This window comes from Sphaerodactylus townsendi, linkage group LG11 (genome assembly GCF_021028975.2).
Source record: "Sphaerodactylus townsendi isolate TG3544 linkage group LG11, MPM_Stown_v2.3, whole genome shotgun sequence".
Lineage (NCBI taxonomy): Eukaryota > Metazoa > Chordata > Lepidosauria > Squamata > Sphaerodactylidae > Sphaerodactylus > Sphaerodactylus townsendi.
This window is the reverse complement of record NC_059435.1, coordinates 48,858,007-48,879,242: the sequence shown is the minus strand read 5'-3', so window position 1 is coordinate 48,879,242 and position 21,236 is coordinate 48,858,007. Positions and strand designations below refer to the sequence as shown.

The 21,236-nt window shown below is 40.2% G+C and overlaps 1 protein-coding gene across 1 annotated transcript in view; it reads left to right on the top strand.

The window, feature by feature from the left end:
• The window catches only part of UMAD1 (UBAP1-MVB12-associated (UMA) domain containing 1), a 49,488-nt gene extending 43,888 nt beyond the window's left edge, over window positions 1-5,600 (top strand). Inside the window, exon 3 of the mRNA XM_048510485.1 lies at window positions 4,022-5,600. Coding sequence (XP_048366442.1) covers window positions 4,022-4,279 — 258 coding nt within the window. The 3' untranslated portion in view covers window positions 4,280-5,600. The remainder of the gene's footprint in view (window positions 1-4,021) is intronic.
• The last annotated feature ends 15,636 nt before the right edge of the window (window positions 5,601-21,236 follow it).

The following is a 21,236-nucleotide window of genomic DNA, read 5'->3' as shown; positions in this document are numbered from 1 at the left end:
CATGTGAGCTCCCAAAGGGCACCTGTGGTGGTGGGCCACTAAGTGGCAGAGAGCTGGACTAGACTGGACTTTGGTCTGAATCAGATGGACTTTGGTCTGATCCAGCTGGCTTGTTCTTATGTTCTTATGTTCTCTTCCATCAGCGGAAGAACCTACTGCATTTGGACCCAATCCAGTATTTCCAACTTTGCATGTGATTTAAAATAAAACTTCTTGTTCTTCTACCCCCAAAGAAACATTGGACACAGTGTGGTATTTCTCCATTAACATCGCTACTATTGTTCTTTGCTAGAAGATGTTCTTAGGTGTACCGCTGACTGTACTGGGAAATATGACTGGGAAATCATATTTCCAAGAAGGTAATCATTCTCATGATTCATCTGACTTCAGATTAAATCTTCCCAAAGATATCTGTATTTTAACTGTTCCCTCTTTTGCATTAATGTTGGTTGCTTAAGAAAAAAAATAGCTATAATATTAAATTGACATTACTGAAAGACATTTATGCTTGTCTTTCAGTAGTTACATGGGGTTCCAGGTAAGGGGGAAATAGAAAACAAAAATAAAAACATTTATTGTAGAAACAACAAAGTTATAACCATCGATCAGTTTTCCCAGTTGCATTTTCTTCTACCCTCAGAATTTCAAGGCAGTACACATTCTTATAATACCATGGTTAGGTACTTTAGGCTGAGCCTAAGCCACAGTGTGTATCAAGAAACCTGAGCCTTGAAGCAGGAGTCTTATGACGAAGCTACCCAAGATTTTGTGCTCAGATGCTAGAGGCCTTAAGGCTTTATGCGATATAAATGTGTGATTGATTGACAAGATAAATCTTCTGGATCAGCCAGATATATAAATACTGGAAAAGACCTGTCCTTCTGCTGTTCCTTGGTCAAAAAATAATGCCTATGGAACTCCAAGCTCAAGCTCTAACTCCAAATCTAAAGTGATTGCAGAGGCCCTGGGATGAAGAATACTCACTACTGTACCCTGATTTTGTGTTTGTATGAAGTGCCATCAAGTCACAGCCCATTTATGGCAAGTCAGGTGGTTTTTCAAGGCAAGAGACTAGCAGAAGTGGTTTGCCTTTTTCCTTCCAATACAACCCTGGTATTCCATGGAAGTCTCCCATCCATTTAGGTATGGCAAAAAGACATTTGATTAAATCACTTCCTGAAGCTATAAGTGTGTGGGAGATCACCTGGAAACTCTTTAAGCCACCTTGAGTTCCATGAAGGTGAAATATAAAAGCGAAGAGAGACATTTTCCAGTATACCTGTTGTCCCAGTCCTGGTCCACTGAGCTACATTGATTTCTGTCCAGGGTTTTTCATGTCTAAACCTAGGGCTTTAGCCATTATGTTTCACTGTCTGTTCTGTGTCCCCATGACAACTCTGTGGAACAAAACATTCTATAAATAATTAGCCTTAACTGTTGACTGTATCTTCCATCTTAATTGTTGTCTGTATCTGTAGTTCTGTCAGTACTCAAAAGCTTCTCTTGTGCGTTTCTGTACTATTGCCCATGCCCTTGAAGTCTAAAAGGCAACTGTTATCACTTGACTGCTGCAGCCATTATTAAAGATGAGAAAAGTGTATCCTTTCTTTAAATATAATTTATTTGTGGCTTGTGAATTTCAAGTGTAAAATGTTCTACCCTGTTCTAGATAACTTGAATTAACATTCCATTTTAGCAGGAAGTTTTGGTAAGTCCTTGCAGTGTTGCCTGTAAAGAATATGGTTTCAGTGCTTTGTATTTAAGCAGTGGTGTAAGCTGTAAAGTAGAATCAGCAACATGCATTCAGCTATCACCTTCCCACTTCCCACTCTTTCAGCAGTCCAGTGGGCCCCTTTAAATTTGATGCTGGGGCTTAATAAGGATCCCCTGCAGATCCTTAGTAAGTCCGCTGTAGTACGGGGGACAAAATATGGGTCTGCAGTAGGAGGAAGGAAATTCATTAGTGGAAATTGCCACCCCCTCTTCCACTAACAAAAATGCACTTCCATCAGAAGAACTGAAAATTCTCTGCTCTGAAATGAAAATGCTGTTCCATTGGAAGAACTGCATGATTGGATTCAGGCCAGCATGCCTAATGTAGAATATCAAATTCTCCAGACATGCTGCTATAAATAATGTGCTTGTAAGATAGAGGCATGGAAGCATAAGCCATTTTATATAACCTTGACTTTGTGCAATACAGTTTAATATGATATGCATATTTGAAACAGACTGATAACAAGTTTAGTCAGTGCTGGTAGAGTTGGGTTGATGCCACTGATATCGTTTGGTCAGAGTGAGGCTAGAAAAGCATGATGACTACATAGAGTTGAGTGGTCGAAGTTAATTTACTTGATAGTTAAGCTCTCCCATCAGAACTGTACATTTTTAAATGTACTTGATCTGTTGCCTAAGCAGAGGTCTGAGTTGCCCTTTTTCTTTCATTACCTTGCTTTCCACTTAATCTGTGTTGATTCTTTTTTTGTTTTGAACATGTTTAATCACAGGCATGCTATACTCCAATGGTAAACAGTTTTGTCCCTGGATTCAAAGTTCAACAGTTCAAGGGTTTATACTCATCTCTTGGGATTTTGGACAGGACACTGCTGTGTAGAATTCACCAAGAATGGCAGGTCAACTTACTATTTCTGCTACATTTTAGAGATTCAGAGCTCTCAAACATTTGGGTGAAAGCATATTCAAAATGACTCTAAAATGTTCAAGTGCCTCACATCTTTCCAGAGGCCTCTGTGTAAGGAAGGCCTCTAAGGAAACAGACGAAACTGCTCAGCTCTTGGTCAGAAACAAAAACTTAACTTCTCTTTTTGTATGTGATTAAGACTGGAATAGTGTTTTTTGTAAATCATTATTACTTGCCATTCTGTTACAATGGTTTAGGCATAAAATATTAACTTCATGTAGCATTTCTTTTGAATTACTGATTCAATTTATTTGTGAAGGAAAAAACTGAATGGAGGAAGAATATATACCGTTACTTGCATTTCTCTAGTTTTTTTTTAATATAGTCAATTTAACATTCTTTTTCCTACTGATATATTAATCTGGGTCAATATTTGAAGTCGTGCATTTGTGTTCAACAGTTAAATTACAAACAAGTGTTCTCAAGGATTTAGCAAACAAACAAGACTCTGGGAATTTTAATTTGTGTGTGTGCGCGCGCTTGTGCACTATAAAAATGGACCACGTTTATGCCAGCTCATTTTTATTTGGGGGTGGGAGAAGATAATGCTGGATTAGATTGGTCCTGGTCCAATCTGACACTAGCCCTTACAATTTAAAACACAAATCTTGGAAGTATCTTCCTTTGACAGCCTTACCAGGCCTGATAATCGGGCCAGTCGTACACAATAATCGCAGTAGTAACAAATGCACTGTGTGGGTACAGAATATTGCTGTTTGAATATGTTTTTAAAAGCCGCATTCCCTATGACGCAAGCTCAGACATGAGTGAAAATGTGTGGTTCAGGCACTACAAAGTGAAACGAATACTGGATATTCCTGAACATTAAATGGATCATATAGTATTGTCCTGTTAATCTGAGAGGGTGGAGCACTGCAAACGAATATTGAATCCGATAGTCATTCAAAGAGAGGCCTGTGTGGGTGGGTGTTTGTTTTTTCAAAGTGAATTCATCCATTTATTTCCTAGTGCCTGTGCAGACATATTTTAAAATCCTTAGAACATGTTCATGGGAGTAAGCTCATTTGAATAAAATTAGATGTATGTCTGGGTATACCCTTTTAGACTTGCTCCCATAATGTTACCTGTTATTCAACTGCAAGATTGCATTCTCTCTTCTGCACAATTTTTTCTTGCCCTCCCAAGCATCTTTGTTCAATATTTATAAGATATACTCATTTTGATGGCCATTCTTGCTTGAGGTTATTTTGACCCATAGTCTTGAATTGTCCGTTTCAAGTTTGGGCTCTTTTAGCCAGTTACTTCTGTTGAGAACCTTTCCAGATGTATGATGGATTCTTTTTTGCTTTGCTTCCTCAGAAAAATTCAGACAGCCGATCAAATTTGACTGGAGCAGACACTGCAGTCGGGACAGAGAAAAATCACAATGTGGAAAGCAGCCCTTTTATGTCAGAACTTCTCAGTGATGTACCTTTTGCTCTTGCGCCGCATGTGCTAGCTGCACAAGACTCCTGTAGTGACTTTCCCCAACAGTTGCTTTCCTATGATGTTAATGATAATTTAGCAAGATTTTGGTATGATTTTACACTTGAAAATTCAGTATTGTGTGAATCTTAGTCACTGAATCACTTAAATATGTTCCTTGATCACTTGAAGTAAAAGCGTAGATGCATATTATGTAACTCTTTCTGTGGGATGCATCATCTGCATAATGATCATCTAAAAATTAACACTTTCCATTCTCTGTGGAATTTCTTAAAATATATTGAAGCAGCTGAGCCAAAGCTGGCAATTCAGTTACTATAATCAAGCGACAATTTTAACTGGTTTAAAACAACCCAGCAGAATTTGTGTTATTTTTTAATTCTGGCTCTGACAGTATTTCTGGGTTTATTATTTCAGTGAAAGGTGAATTACATATGATGTTAGTCTCATTTGCCTTCCGATTTTGTAAATGGAAAATATGTACATGAAAGCATATGCATCAGTTGATTTTATTGGCACAGCTCAAAAAATATCAAACACTGTATAACTTTGTAGAAATGTTGTTCATTACTGATTCCATTTTATCCCTGTAAGCTGTTGACTTGGCACTTCCACAGTGCAGGATGGTGGCTGCTATATTACTGGCTCCAGTTTTGGGTTTTTCATAAAATATTTCCTAGAAGCTCAGCAGTTTTTCACTTGCGTTGTGATCATTTCCACACGTCTTCATGGTTTATATGTTGATCAGGGGTTTTTTCCCATTGCAGACCTCTGCACCCACTAGAGAGAGAAATCTGTGCACATGTTTATATATGTTTTATTGGTTTACCACAAGTTTTTAACATTTGTGCATCAAATATCAAAACTGATAGGGTTTAGCTGTGGGGAAAGATCAAACAATCTTGTCCAGCTAAATTAGACATGACTATCCAAGTATTCATTTTTATGTTCTGGGTACGTTCTTCCAGTTAAAATCTAGCCAAGTTTCTCTTTGCTTATTTTATTCTTGTGATGTATGTGAATAATTTGTTACATGCAAGATTTATTTATTTGTATTTTGGGACTGATGGAAATGATACATCTATACTGTGCCACAAATGAGTCTTTCATATGAAATGTTCTATATGGATATGTCAAAAATGTAAACAAAACTTCCACTTTAATATTGTACATTTTGTTTATTATAATAAATGTTGCTTACAGTGGGTTGGATCCTGTGGATCCATTCTACTAACAGCAGTACTTTCCCTTGTTCAAGGAGTGAATTGCGGGAGAAGTGCTGCTATTGTTTGAACAGCTTCAGAGATATAATCATTGTTAATTTCGTTAAAAGGTTCACATGTCTATTTTTTTCCTAGAAAACCTCTTCATGATAAAGTTTGGATCTATGTGTGTCATGTTTTCAAATATGTGTGTGTGTGTATGCATGATGAATAAAAACTGGTTAAATGTGCTGACGTTTTAGAAATTGGAACTATAGTATCACCTTATTCTGCCACATCAGCTACGCTGCAAGTTAATCCTGACGTTATAGGAGATAACAGGCAATTTTTGAAAAGTAAAAAATTGTACCCAATTGTACATAATTTGAATAGTCAATATTCAATAATTTGTCTTAAATAAAATGGGGGTGTGGTGGTGCAATGCCACTAGCCCAGGGATGGCAAACCTTTTCGAGACCGAGTGCCCAAACTGCAACCCAAAACCCACTTATTTATCGCAAAGTGCCAACATGGCAATTTAACCTGAATACTGAGGTTTTAGTATAGAAAAAACAGTTGGCTCCAAGGCGCAAGTTACTCGTGACTAAGCTTGGTGGTAATCGGTGGCTTTGCTTTGAAGCAACTGTGCAATGCTTCGAATGGATGAATCACAACCCCAGGAGGATTTACTCAGAAGCAAGCCCCATTGCCAGCAACCGAGCTTACTTCCAGGTAAAGGATCACACTTCAGTTCTTCCCATAAAAATCAGTAGGGTTTAACAGCGCTTAACAGGGTTACCTACACTGCTTCCCCAAAACTAGGTCTTAGGTTTAATGCTAATAATCTCCCTGAAATAATTACACATGCTAATAATCTCCCTGAAATAATTACACTATTATCACCCGTGCCAGAGGTTCGCCACCACTGCACTAGCCACTAGCTACTAGCCACTAGCATGATACCCAGCACCCTTCCTAGATATTCCTGTTTATTTGGCCATGTGCAGAAGAAATACAACTCCACAACAGAAGGGATTCAAAGGAAACGGTGTGTGTTAACAGATTTCCCAAACCAATTTTAATGCTTTTGGATCAACTGCCAAGAAAGGAAGTTGTGCATGCAGAATAGCCCTAGATCTGGGTTTTCCCCCTTTGGTATAGATATTCCTGTGGAACCCATGAAAATACTTGGCACAATGAAAGTTTTCTGGGTGATCTTTGAATTATAACTTTCTGCACAGGGCCAAAAACAGCAGCCCAGGGATAGAAAAACACCAGTCCCTGGGGAGCTGTTCGCACAGGCAGCCCCGAGCAGCGTGAAGATGCCACTTTCCACCTCCCTTCCCGAGGGATGTTTTTGAAAAGCGCTGCCTTTCCATCGGCTTGGTGCGAACCGCGCCAAAGGCGCCACTTTCCCATCCCCCCCACTCCCGTCATCCTCCAGCGTCGGTCTGGAGGGCTGCTGAGACCCGCCCACACTGCCCTCTGACCCCTGGAGGTCAGAGGGCAGCATGGGCGGGTCCCTCCAGACCGACGCTGGAGGACGAGGTGAGTGGGGGGGGACGCAGAAGAGGCGGCTCCATGCAAAACCTCCTCTTCTGTGCTGGCCTCTGCGGGGAGCTGCTCACACGCTCCCGTGTGAACGGCGCCCTCCCCTCCACCGGCATAATTTCTGCCGGTGGAGAAGCGCCCTTTCCGCTGTGCAGAAAGGGCTTTCAATTGTGATGCTTGCTGTGAACTGCTTTTGAGTTTTTTCTTGGAAAAAGAAAAGCAGCCATATTTGTTTAAAATAAACATGCATACTTTGAAATTTTTGCTAGATTAGACCTCTAGTGGGCTAATAATTCTTTTTGTTTTATTGGAGTCATTTCTGTCTTAACTTAGGCTCATGAGGTGACTTCCAGCAGTAAAACCATAAATTAAAACCTGCAACCAAAAAAAAACCCCTCAATAAAATTAGCAGTAAAATGCCCACCATGAGATCAGCCACACTAAAGAAAAATTGTATTCTGTACTCCCCAACGGTTTAAAAGCAACACATACCAACTCACTAAGTGCCAAACGACACATTGTAAATTACATAATTGCCAGTGTCATTCCAAGGCTAGATGGGTGGTAACCAAAGCAAGAGCCTTCTCGGCCGTGATGCCAAAAACATTGGAATTTCCTCTCCGGGGAGAGTCATCTCCTCTATTGTTATCTGCCACAAGCAGATGAAGACTTTTTTGTTTTATTTGGAATACCCTCAATAACTGTTATTGACCCTCATCATTTTCAATTATTTAAAAAAATGTTTTTAATGTTGAAATGTTTTGATGTTTGCTGCCTTGGGGACCCTATTTGGGTGGCAAGGTGTCATCGAAATATTTTAAATAAAATGAATAAGTACACTTTAAGCATAGGGAAGAAAACTGAATTCTGTAGTACAAGTCCCTAGCAATCCAACATCAGCTGTCCCCCAGCCCTTTTTATATCTGCCATCCATATAGGAGACAGTATATTAGATCTGTAAAACAACAATTCATAAAAAGCCAAATTCCAGATTATTTATTTTAACATTCCTCCATAGGAATTAAGGGTCTCATGTCCCCTGCTCTCCTGCATTTGGCCCCTTCCACACATGCAGAATAATGCACTTTCAATCCACTTCCACAATTGTTTGCAAGTGGACTTTGCTATTCCGCACAGTGGAATCCAGCTGCAAAGTGCATTGGAAGTGGATTGAAAGTGCATTATTCTGCATGTGCGGATGGGGCCTGAGTGTACTAAAACACAAAACCGAGCTACATCACTGGGAACTCTTTTGTCCTTACTCAACAGCAAATAGTTCAGTTTCCATTTATTGTCTTTTCCAGCCCATTCCCCTAGATTTACATTTATTTAGGGGAGGCTGTGAAGTTAACAGCCAAAACACAAATTGTGAGCATTTTGTCTTTTGTAATATATGATAGCCTCTGTCTGACATAAGCACAACAGAGCATCCATTTCCTTTCTACATAAGTTGATTATAGATATGTTGAAAGAAGTTTCTGAAACATAATCTTAAAAATAACAAGAAGTGAGCTGGTTCCTCATGGTCCCAGATAAGTTGGCAAAAACTGCGTCAGGAGGTTTTGTAATTTAGTTTTCAAGCCATTAGCAACAAACAACCTAATGAACCCAACAGAGGCCAAGGAAGAGTGAATGGTGGGAAGCATAACTGTATGTGTTTGAGGGGAATATATGGAGAAGCTGTATTACAGCTGCAATCCTGAAGAATCTAGGAACATTTGATTACTCTTTTGGTACTCTTTTTGCCCCCCATAGAAATAAGAGTTCTGTAGAAAGGCTCAGTCAAATACTGATCTCAGCGAGCTGTGTGTGCTAATGGATTGTCTTTCATGGCTCTCTTATTGCTTCATAGTGAATTTTTTTGCCCTACAGCACATATAAAGGAATAATCCAATGTATTAAACAGTTCACAGTTAAAACTGATACAGTTCAGATGTACAGTGGCCTGTAAATAGATGCTATCTATTATAAGATATCAGTCTAAAGTCTGCTTTACTTTCTATTAAAGGTCATTTGAAGCTTATCTCAGAAAATATATGTTGGCTAGTGTCTCACTTTTGGTAATCCTTTGGTCTGTTTTTCCAGACCACAGACTACATGCAACTGCATGCTGGAGCCAAATCTGTCACAGAGGAATCCAGAGTTTTATATTCTTAATTCTGTCTTCCTGAGTATAGGGATTTGGAGAAGGAAGGAAAAGGTGGCCAGGCAGAGAAGTTCAACCACAAGTTAGCAAAAATGAAAATAGCTATAATTATTACTTAGGCTATAAAGATGTCTTCAAAGCATCTTTGCCATAGAGATCAGTTAAGCTCCCTGAACAAGCCCCCACTTGATTCAAAATTACTGAGATGATCAACGCTTTGCCATTCTTCAGCATGGCTATTTAAGAGTGAAAATGCACATCTTTCTCAACACTGCTGGGCAGGGTTTTGTTTTCTCCCAAATCTTAAAAAGAATTTTAAAATGTAGTCAAATATGTGCATTCCATTACATTGTCAGATTGACTGAAACCTGCCACTGGAAAACTTTTGTATCTTTTGGGTATTGGGGGCTGGGGGGGGGGCTGAAGTTGGAGTCGTTCAAAATAATACGAAAAGAAGTTTAGAACAGGGTGGATCCAATACAACATTGCAGCAAGATCAAGTTTTAACAAAGTCTTGAAGGTTCAGCTACCTTGGATTTTTTGAGACAGAGGTGCTGGTGATTGAATCTGGGAGCATGTGATCTACTGCTGAGCGGTGGCCCTTCTGCAAGGTCATGTTCAAAGCAAAGCTATCCTTTGTTCTTTTGAATGTCTTATTTACTCGCTGCAGTTTGACCTTCCTGGTGTTTGAATCCAAAACATTCTATAAAAGAAACTGGCAACAGTTTTTGACTGTGATGATGAGCTCTGCTTTGGTAGGAAAAGGCTAATTTTTATTGTCATATCTCTTTGCATCATTGGCTCATTGTTGCTGTTTGTTTCCTGTGTTTTCATTATTTCAACCTAACACCCAGTGAAGCCAAAGTAAATCCTGATTATTGATGATGCTGAGCTGCCATGCACTCTTGGAGAACCTGATCTTATAGATATGCAGAGACAATAGTAACACACCTGTGGCCCATTCCGAGAACAGAATCTGTTTGGCAATATGGATATGTCCGTAAAGTTGTACAAGATTAATTATATACTAGGGTTACCACTTCTGTGGTAGCACATGTCTTAAAATACTACCTAACCCCCATCCTTTCCACGTCATGGAACAACTGAGTTTATTGCTGCTGCTGTTCTGGAGACAAATGACAATTGTGGATGTAACACTGCCAAAATACACTTCTGTGTTGATACGACATCCTCTTGTAGTGTGATAAAGTTCTGAAATGTGTGCTTGGGGACAGAGCTTCATGTCCATTCTATAAGCCTTGTTAACTTTGTATTTGAAATTATAAGAGAAACGCCTGTAGAAGGATGTGGAAAGAAGGAACCATTTGTATCCTGGACTAATGTTCATTAGACTGTCTGGGAGCAAGTCTACAAGTGTTATTCTGGGTCTGCACAAAAAGGAAATTCTCTGGAAAGGAAAGTCTCTAATCTGGAGAACTGGACTATGTAGACTGGAAGTTTATAAAAGCCCATAAGCTTCTAGTATTAGCTGGAATAGGTTTGGATATTAAATGTGTATGTATATATATATTGCGTGTGTGTGTATCATGATACTTCCTTGGCCATCTCACTGGTTGGTCACTGTGTGAGTCAGGATGTTGACTTAGATCAGGCATGGCCAACCTATGGCACTCCAGATGTTCATGGACTGCAATTCCCATCAGCCCCTGCCAGCATGTCCAATTGGTCATGCTGGCAGGGGTTAATGGGAATTGCAGTCCATGAACATCTGGAGTGCCATAGGTTGGCCACCCCTGACCTAGATGGACCACTGGTCTGATCCAGCAGGGCTTTTCTTATGTTCCTATATAATTTGTTGACCATGTCCCCAACACCAATAGAGATGCTGAACTGGGGCAATAGTTGTACCTCCCCCCTCCCCCAGGCAAGCCTTATGTAGGCCAGCACAGCTGTACTTAAGTAGTTGAATGATTCTGTACAAACCAAGTAAAGAAAGCCAATGAAAAGATAGCATAGTAGATTCAACAAATCCAGCTGCATCCTTGGTCAAAAGAGTTTTTAAATAAATCCCATATGGAGACTTTTCAAGTGATCTTAACAAGCCTGCTTTAAAAGTAACACCGTGTTTGTCTGTCCTAAATATATCCAGTTGATTTCATGTAGACTTGAATCAATGTATACATGCTTAGGGGAGCCAGCATAGTGTAGTGGTTAGGATGTTGGACTAAAATGTGGAAAAGCCAGATTCAAGTCCTTGTTTACCACAGAATTTAGTGGGAAGTTCAGGTTGAGCATTCTCTCTTAGCTGAATATATCTCACAGGGTGGTTGAGAGAGTAAAACAGAACAGAGGAGACCAATATTCATCACCCTCAGCTTATTGAAGGGAGGGTGGGATGAAAAGTATATTACATAAATAAGACTGCAGTGTCAAGTTGCAATTTTTCCTCTAGGGAGTCAGTTTCTTTAGATTATTCTAAAGCAAATAAAAATTAAGAATGCACGACTGTCGACCTAGAGCAAATGAATCTTGAGGATTGCTTTGTTTTATAGCATTAAAAATGTATATTGTTTATTCCAGAACTCTTTTTGTGATGCCATACCACTTTCTCCTCATAATATGCAGAGGCAGGTAGATAACCTGTTATTTATGATGGCTAGTCACATGATAGAATTGTGCATGGCAAGGGATGGTTGTGAACAGCACAGTATAAAATGTTTCAGGGTTTTAGCAATGGGAAGATTTAATTTCAAGAAAAGCCTGAAAGGCCTGCTTCTTTGCAACTCATTACAGCATCTGGAGATGTGGGCGGCAGTTAGGAGAGATGGGCTCAGATGTCAGCCTAGACGTAGGCAGCAGCTGCAGTACAAATGAAAGAGGGCTTCGTTCAGCCCCTTGATTTCATTTAGTTTTTATTTGTTGCTGTGAGAAAATAAATGCCGAGATCAAAGACTCCATTTACAAGCTTGTCTTACTAAGTCACTTGCGAAATACATGTCATTCCAAGGACATAAGATGGATGCCATGGACAAAAATGGAAACCTCAATCAAAGTCACACCAGAGACCATTAACTAAAAACTTGATTTCACTCTTTTCTATAAGCTTTCCTGTGCACATCCTATGCGTTTCGTTTCAGTTAAAAGCCAAATAGAATGTTTATCAGATTTGGCTGTGGCAACAAGGACCATTTACTGAAGGCCAATGCAGGCAGGCCCTCTAATAAGAGGTCTAGAGGGAGTCAAGGCCCTCCATCTTTTGAGGCCCTCAGCCATAACAAAAATTAAAAATGATGACATGTGAAAACAAAAGCCACCAAAAGGGCTCGTAAAAACAAGTTGCAAACATTAAGCCAAAAATATTAACAAGTGTCTAAATCTGAATCTGAGGAAGAATACAGTCATCTGAGACCCAGGCCAAATTGCTATCCTGCCCTCCTTTCATTGGTCCTGACTGCACGTTAACTGTCCTTTCCTACATCACCACCCTGGTGTTTCCTACACAAATTCAGGACATGAGAAACAAGGACAGAGTTAACATCAGAATGAACGTGCTGATCCTGACCTGTACCTTAAGAAGTATGTAGCTTAACAGAAACATGTATGTTCTTTTCCTCCATGTCTTGTGTCCCAAAGATGTCGTAGCTACGATGGGCATAGCTGGGGAACTTCATACAGAAAATTGTTTATATTCTATATTCATATGTGTTCTGGTGCAGCAAACCATTCTTCTCAAGAGGCCTCTGAAACTGCTTTGATGTTAGGCTCCATTGTTTCAACTTACAACATCCTTGGAAGTCTCTGTTTCTCTGGTTTAGTATGGAAGGCTCCCTTATTACATGATGCCCTGGTTCTTCTTAGCTAACAAAGATAATCTCTTCAGTCATTCTCAGAACATAGAGGGTTCCCATTCTGCGGTTGCTTGCTATTAATTAAACTGTGCTGCACATGCTTTCTAATGGAGCTGGGCTGCAGATGTGATAGAATATGTGATAGAAAAAATGGTGGGCTTTTAATGCTCTGTGACATTTCATGGTTAGAGAATTTGCAGAAGAATTTGTCGGTCTGGTGCCAAAATCTGATGTCAGACAGAGCTGTATAATTAGGATCAAAATTTTGGACAACTATGCTTAATTTTTTCTGAGAGTGAAGGAAGAGTCTTATAGCTCACCAAGTTCATTTAGAATTATGATTTTAACTGGGGAGTTTGATTTGCATTTCTACAAATAATGATTACTGTTTTTATATCCATGTGTTAAAACACAAGAATTCCCCCAGTTTTATCAAATGCAAAATAAAATAGAGTAAAATAATGTATTGGGAGATTAAAAGAGATGCTTAAATAACTTGCAACTATCTTTAGTTTAATATAAGATGACTGTATTGTTCGCTTGAAATACTACTTTTACTTTTTTTGAGTGCAGATGCTGAAAATGCTTTATCGTGCCAAGTAGCAGAATAAACTCTCATTAGAGCTGAGTTCCCCCACAGAAATAGTCTACAAAATTAAACTGAAGCTGTTTGATATCTTTACTGCCTTCATATACTTTGATTAAACTGTTCCTTTAACTGAACAAAGGTGGGCAGTTAACAGAACATTAGGAGAAGGGTATTTCTGTTTGTTTTTAATTAAACAGATATCTAGTGTAGCCTTTAGATTTACCAACTCAGTATTTTACCCGATTAGATTTTTCTTCAGCAACCCATGCATAAAGTAGGAGCATAGAACTAAAATTCTATTTAACCAAAACCATTGCCAAAAGAATCCTTGTTATTTTCTCTTGCAAAGAGCCAGCTTTGCTGAGTGCCTTGACTTGTAATCAACAGCTCCTTTCGTTCCATAACATATAAAGTAATCCTAAGAATTCTTATGGGAAGGAAGTCTCACTGGAATTTACTAGTATGCCTACTTGAGAGTGCGCTTTTATCGTAAGCCTTTTTATTTTGCTTACTGACCTTTACAAGGTGAATGTACAAAGCTGCTTTATATGAATCAGACCATAGATTCATTTACCTTGGTGTTGTCAATACGCAATGGCTTTGCAGGGTCTCAGGGAGAGAGAGGTCTTATTTTTCAGTGCCCGAAATCCATTAATACCTAATAAGATATACCAGATGTTGAACCTCTGAACATCTGCATGCATGGCATGTACTCTGTTGCTGAGCAGTAGAACTTTCCACTTTGGAATATCTAAAGTGCCAATAAGGAAACTAATTCCTGAGGTTGGACTTTCCTTGACCATTGAGAAAGCACAGCTGGGAATAGGATCTGAAGACCAACATTTTACATCCAGATAGTTCTTAGCATGGAAGTGAAGCACTTACAGAATTTAACTTATCCATCTCTTTGTACTTTAAACGACTGAGAAGATTTACCTTACAATCCTAAAGACAATCACCTACTCCCAGTGTTGGGATCCAAAAAATTTAGTAACAGGTTCCCATGGTGGTAGGATTCAAACAGTGGCGTAGGGGCAATGGGGCTGGGCGGGGCACGACGGGGGCGGGGGCTGGCATTTCGGGGTGGGGCATTGATAATTTCTCTGTTACTGTAAAAAAAACCCTTACTGTTAAAAAAAGTTCCTAATTTCCAGCTGGTATCTTTCTGTCCATAATTTAAACTCACCATAGCAAGTCCTATCGTCTACTGCCAACAGAAACAACTACTGCTCCTCTAATTGACTGCCTGTCAAATACTTAATACTTTCAAATACTTAATTTTGTTTCTAGAAATCGAAAGGGTACTTTCCTTAAACAAGGAACTTTACCATATTTCTAAAACATGTTTGTAAAACAGCTCAATAGGGAGAATTATCCCGTTTTCTACCTTCGCTAACCAGCCACATAGGAAACAACAGGACTTTATGATTTTTGGACCTAATGGAATTTCTAACGGAAAAGCAGACCCAATTAGTAACCCCCTCTCGGCACACACAAATAATTAGCAACCCACTCTCAGGAACTGGTGAGAACCTGCTGAATCCCACCTCTGCCTACTCCTGTTGACATCTATAGGCGTTGAAGGATGCAATTTTGCTTAGGATTGCACTGTTAGTGTTTTGTAAGTTTGTTGCAATCTCATAACTTTACATTCTTGCACAAGTGGAGCTCCATTAAGACTTATAGAGTGTTCCTTTCCCTGGCATTAGAGAACAGCAGTGGTGGAGGCCAAAGACATAGCAAGGGGGGAAAGCACCCGGTGCACTGGTGCGTCTTCTGCCCCACCCCGGAACTCCCCCGCCCCCACAGGGCCACACACCCGGTGCATCGCATCCCCCTGCCCCCTTGGAGCTACGTCTCTGTTGGAGGCTTCAAGAGTGGTTCACCCTTGGCAACACTTGTCCATTTCTCTTTATACATGACTGCCACAACTGCCCCAGCAGGCAAAATAGCATCAAATTTCATTAAAAGGAGCCTAATTTTATCCATTCCTACTTCCCTTTTATTTTCATCAAATTTACCCATATTGGTGTTTTTGTTTTGTTTTTCTGAACAGCTTTGGTGAGGAGCACTATAGGCCCACAATAAGATAGGATACAATCCAAGACACCTCTATTTCCTTGTTTTTAAACCAGAGACAATTCTGTTGCATTGTTGTTAAAGAGAAGTGTATGAAGCAAAAAAAGGAAAGAAGAAATCTAGAAAGAGGAAATACAGACATTTAGAGTTCAAAAAATTAAGAGGGTCTCATGATGAAGGTGGGTTCCAAGTCTCAAAAGGTTGAAGACCACTGATCTAGTTGACAAGGGTGCTTTGTGGGGGAATCCTGCTGCTTCAGGATGGGGGATTAGACTGGGTAGCTTTTGGTTCTTTCAAATCTTCTGAGACAAAATTGCCAGTAAAAAGCCAGAGGATATAAACCAAGACATCTGGAACGCACTGTGCTTCAGTCCCCTTTCACTTTTGCTAACAGAAAGCCACATGCAAACAGGTGAGCACTCTCACAAAGTCCTTAGAAAAACATATTCCCTGTAGTTTATTAAATGTTATGTCCGACATTCAAAGGCACAGTAAAAGAATTGGAATATCTTCGGTGTAGAACACCAAGAGTCTTTGAACTGTTGTCAAGAAAAGAACTTACCGTAGTCTATTCAAAGATAAAAGCATTTATGTTCCTAAATATTTGGTGTGAGGAGAGAAATAGTAAAACTGTCTTTTAAATGAACGGGCGGATGCTTGCAACCTTCAGAAAGTTTCACAGTCAAATCAAAATGTTTTTACACACATACTTGGCCTGTGCCGCATAGAAACCACAAGTGTTATTTGTACAGCAATGATGTTAAGTGTGTTGCACCTTTGTTAATGGAAGTGTGCCTTTGACTGCTTGTTCTATCTTATTAGGATCACAGTTTGGGTCTCGACCTTCTCAAGAACATTCTCTGACATCTGATTTAAAGGAATACGTAAATTGCCTCATGTGGTTAAGTCAGCAGGTGGACAGTTTTATTGCACCTAGTTAATATCTAATTCCAAGTAGTCAAGGCAAAATGAAAGCTTCTGTCTTTCAAAGCCAGCACACTATAAAGGGGAGCGGACTTAGAATCTTCCAAATTTCAGTGTACCAGTTGATTTTATTTATGATACACTTATTTAGAACATTTTCATGCTGCCATGCTGAGGCAGTTTACAAAATAATAATACAAGACAAAATATTAAAAGATATTAAAGTCAAGTATTAAAGCACAGCATGAAACATAGATCATAAAAAACAGACCACAGAGCTTAAAATAACAGTTCCCAGGCAAAAGTAGTGTTTAAAAAAAATCAACTCCTTATTTAAAAGTCTGGGTGAACAGCCTGGCACCTAAAAGAAAGCTTTAATAGAAAGATGTGGCAGTTATTTTGGCATCCAACTGTTTAGCTGCTGCCATTTTAAAAAACTTCACTGATACTGCCGATTTCCATATCTTTTACTCATGTCCAAATGAGGTGTCTCAATATTGTTTTAAAAGCCTGAGAAATAGTAGTATGTCAAAAGCCCATGGAAGGCAGTGGCTTAGGGCCAAAGTACATGATATGGCATCCCCAGGGATGTTGCTTCCCTTTTACTGTTGGAATTGCCTCACTTTCCAAATACAGCAGGGGCCTAGTATGCTCAGGACTGTGGTATGGGATGAGGCCCATGATCCCACACACACACCGTTTTCAAGAGCCCAAAAGCCCAGGGATGCCAGATCATCTAGTTTGACCCTGACAGTGTGGTCTTAGAATCCAGGAAGCCCACGCCCAGATCCATGCTCTGTCATGAATCTCATAGAGTGACCTTGGGGCAATGACTCTCAGCTTCACCTTCCTCAGAGAGGTCTTGTGAGCCTAAAATAGGGAAAGGAGAAATATGAATGCTGCTTTCAGTTCCTTGCAGGAAAGGTACAATTAAAAATGTATTTATGCAGGTAAATAGCGGAGCAGAATTCTTCACCCAGCTGACTAGTCTAACCACCAACTAAAATATTTGCATTGGGTTCAAAAACCCAAATGGCTGCACTTTATATATTAGGACAGCAAGTCCTTTATATATTCAATTTGTTGCCCTTGATTAAAGAGTTTGAATTAGCATTTCCAGTTGAGAATAATTACTTACCTTAATTGCAATTCCTAGTAGAATTTGAGGGTTTTTCCCCTTTAAGTGCAATATTGATTTTACATTATGATGGCAAAGTATACTGAGCTCATCAAAGTACATCAAAAAGGAAGTATTTTTATATAATGGTTGAGAGATATTTCTTTCCAGCAAGAGAAGAACTCATCATAGGGACAAGTTTTTGCTACTTGTTAATACCATAAAGCTTTAATGTTGTGAATTGTCAGTATGCGAAATGACATCACACTACTCCAGATCTGTGCTTCCATTCTTATAAATGTCCCCTGACCAAAAGCTTAGATGCTGCCTGCCAGAAGCATAGCTCCAAGGGGGCGGGAGGGGCGACGCACTGGGTGCGCGCCCCTGTGGGTGTGTGGTGAGGGCGTTCCGGGGTGGAGCGGGGGTGTTCCGGGGCAAGGCAGGGGCGGAGGACGCACCAGTGCACCAGGTGCTTCCCCCTTGATACGCCTCTGCTGCCTCCATTTATCACAGCTCTGAAGAAGTGGGCCTGAGAATGAACCCTGTATTGCTGGTCATAGGCATATTATGAAGATCCCACAGCACAATGCTTTTAAGACCAGGAAAGGCCTGTACGGTCTCCATACCAGAAGAAAAGGTGAGAAAGTGCATGATGCATATTTCTGTACAGTAATAATAGAAATTAGAGATAAGAATTTAATGAATAGGATAAAACAATGGATAAAGATCTGTCAGTGCAGTGCTGGATCAAGATATTTTGCTCCCAGAGATTATCTCTTCTTATCTGAGACGTGAAGTTTTTCCCGTCTCTACCTGGGAGTCACAACAACTAATCCGCCCCGCCCCGCCCCAGCCCAATTGCATAGGCAACTAATATGGTAGGTAAAGAGGAAGGAGTTTCCTGAAAGTGTGGGGAACTCTAAAAGTGTATTTGTTTTGTCTCACAGTTTTTAAAGAGGGTGCAGAATTGAGGAGACAACGAGGACTACCTGTGCATGGTTCAGGGCAGTGGTGGCAGGATGATGGGGCAAGTTGGATGGAAAGATGGCAAGGGGCACTATGAGAGGTGGCTCTACACTCCAATTCCACACTTCAAGTAACTTTTCTTCCCCACAATAGAGCTGTTCCTGTCTCAACAACCATAAACTAAATTTCATGTTGCCAATATTGATTCAAATTATATTCCTGAGTCACAGTATTTACCAGTTCTTGTACCATGCTGAATTTGAGATTCCTTGAATTGTCAAATTAACTAGACCTTTAACCCAAATTGTTTTATCATATGGATGGATACACAGCAGTGTGAGGGTCACAGCAGACATGCTAACATTCAACTTTATGACATGGAGGGAGACAGACATACCCTGAGATGCTGGCAATTTCTACTGGGCCTTGGCTTGCTCCAAGTATATCTGCCCAGATTCAACCCTCAGCCTTCCCCCCCCCACTTTGTTTGGCAGCACACCAGCATCTTCACAGGTAGACAGTGCTTTTTAATTTTTTTGTTCTTGGGACCAAAAAGTTTTCTTGCTGCATCTTTGGACTATGGTGTTCTTATGAAAGTTGATGTGAAACAGATACTCACATTCCATTATCCAATCAGAACAAGTATTCTGAACATACTGGTACTACCTCTTCACCAGCAGCCCACTTAAATGAAGTGGACCAAACTCTGAGGAGATAGATATATATATAAATTGTATATAGAATCAGACAAATTTACTGATTATTCCCAGTTATGCTTTCCCCCAAGTATAGAAGAACAAATACTACTGTGGAGTGGCATGGCAATCTAATCTTGTTAGGAGTGTTCTATTTTAGAAGTCTGCCTGGTGTATTCAAGGTGCTTCACATTCTACAGGGCTCTTAATATAATTCCATTTGATTAGAGCAACAGTAGTCCTCCAAAAAAGGGGAAAAAACAGTTCACTTAACTCCTGTAGTGATTTCTCCTGTATTTCAAGCCTATTCTACCAATCCTTTTCAAACAATCTACTGGCAGGTTCAAAGACAATCACAGCTATTTAAAACAACAACTGTTCCAAGTATTTTGCATTTTAGTTACCACTTTCTCAGAAATAAGAACATTGCCACAAGAAAGGTGTAAGGCAATTACACTCTGGTTGCTTTGAGTCACCATTGGCAAATTATGATAATGTTTTCTGTGAATTAAAAGTACTTTGACAGATCATGTAAGACATGTGAGCTGTGAGGAGAACTTCAGTCCAGCTAGCCCAGGGGTTTGCAACCTGCGGTTCTCCAGATGTTAATGGACTACAATTCCCATCAGCCCCTGTCATGCCAATTGGTCGTGCTGACAGGGGCTGATGGGATTTGTAGTCCATGAACATCTGAAGAGCCACAGGTTGCAGACCCCTGAGCTACCTGATAAAAAGCCTTTTTGATCCTGTGTTTTTGCAGTACCCAAATGCACTCTCATCTCCCGGAGGCTATATTTACTCCAGGTTTCCGAGGCTGAGTACCATGCAGTACATATGGGGGGAATTTCCTTCTTAAATATTTACTAGAGAATTACAGTGGGGTGTGTGGAAAAATATCACCTCTGCTGTTACAGCTGGAAGGACAAGAGCCCCTTTTCTCTGTGTCTAGATAATTTATAATCTTGCCTTGAGAGAGTCTCAGTGGTGGGATTCAAATAATTTAACAACCGGTTCTGGTGGGGAGATTCAAATAATTTAACAACTGGTTGTTTATAAGCACCATTTTAACAACCAGTTCTGCCGAAGTGGTGCAAACCTGCTGAATCCCACCACTGGAGAGTCTATTTTTCTTTGGGATCATTCAGCCCTTCCTGCTTTAAGAAAAGTTTACTATGTAGTCATTTGAGGTTGTAAGTCTCCTTTTAAGTGTGACATTCTAAAAAGGTATGATATGGGAAGTCACTGTCTTACTTTGGTCAGAGACATTAACGTTAATGGTATTTGGAACTTGATGGCCCTGTCCCCTTTTTCCTGCCAACTACCAGTTTGCAGTTGGGTTCTAACACAAAGAAAGAGTACAGTCACAATGACTGAAATATTAGGGTGAATTCTTGAGTAGATGTTACAGTCGGATGCCATGCCTGGCTAAGGTCCACTGCTTTGCTCCTGAAATTAAGTCCAGGGTTGAGGAGTTATCTTTTGAAAGTTCACTACTCTTTCCCACCAAGACTGATGAGACTCTGGCTCAAATAAAAAAGAACAGTGAGGCAAAACACAAAAAACTCAATTAACTCAATGAACTTACACCACCATAAGTCCATGCCCCAGGCACCAGTGTCCCAGGACGCAAAGCCAAAGTGGAAGCCAACTGAGGACAGCTTCACCCACCACTTCTGCAGAACACCCCAAGCCATGCCAGCAGAGTGTCCTATACTGATGGAGTTGGGAAACAGCAGTGACTTCCAGGGTTAGACACTGCAGAGCCACATGGCTCTTGCATGCATGTCCCGCCCACTAGTGCATTTGCCCCTTGCGCAGGTGTGGTGGACAATGGTGCAAGGCTGCACAAGCTCCAGAGGTAAGTCTGCCCCACACTTTGCATTGGGCTTTGAGTCACTGTTGACTGTGACTGTTATCCAGTTTGTTTTTTCCACCTCCAGGAGTGACAGAAATGGTGAAATCATTGAGTAGGGACTTCAAAAACCTACGAGGTTTTCCAACTTCCTGGGAC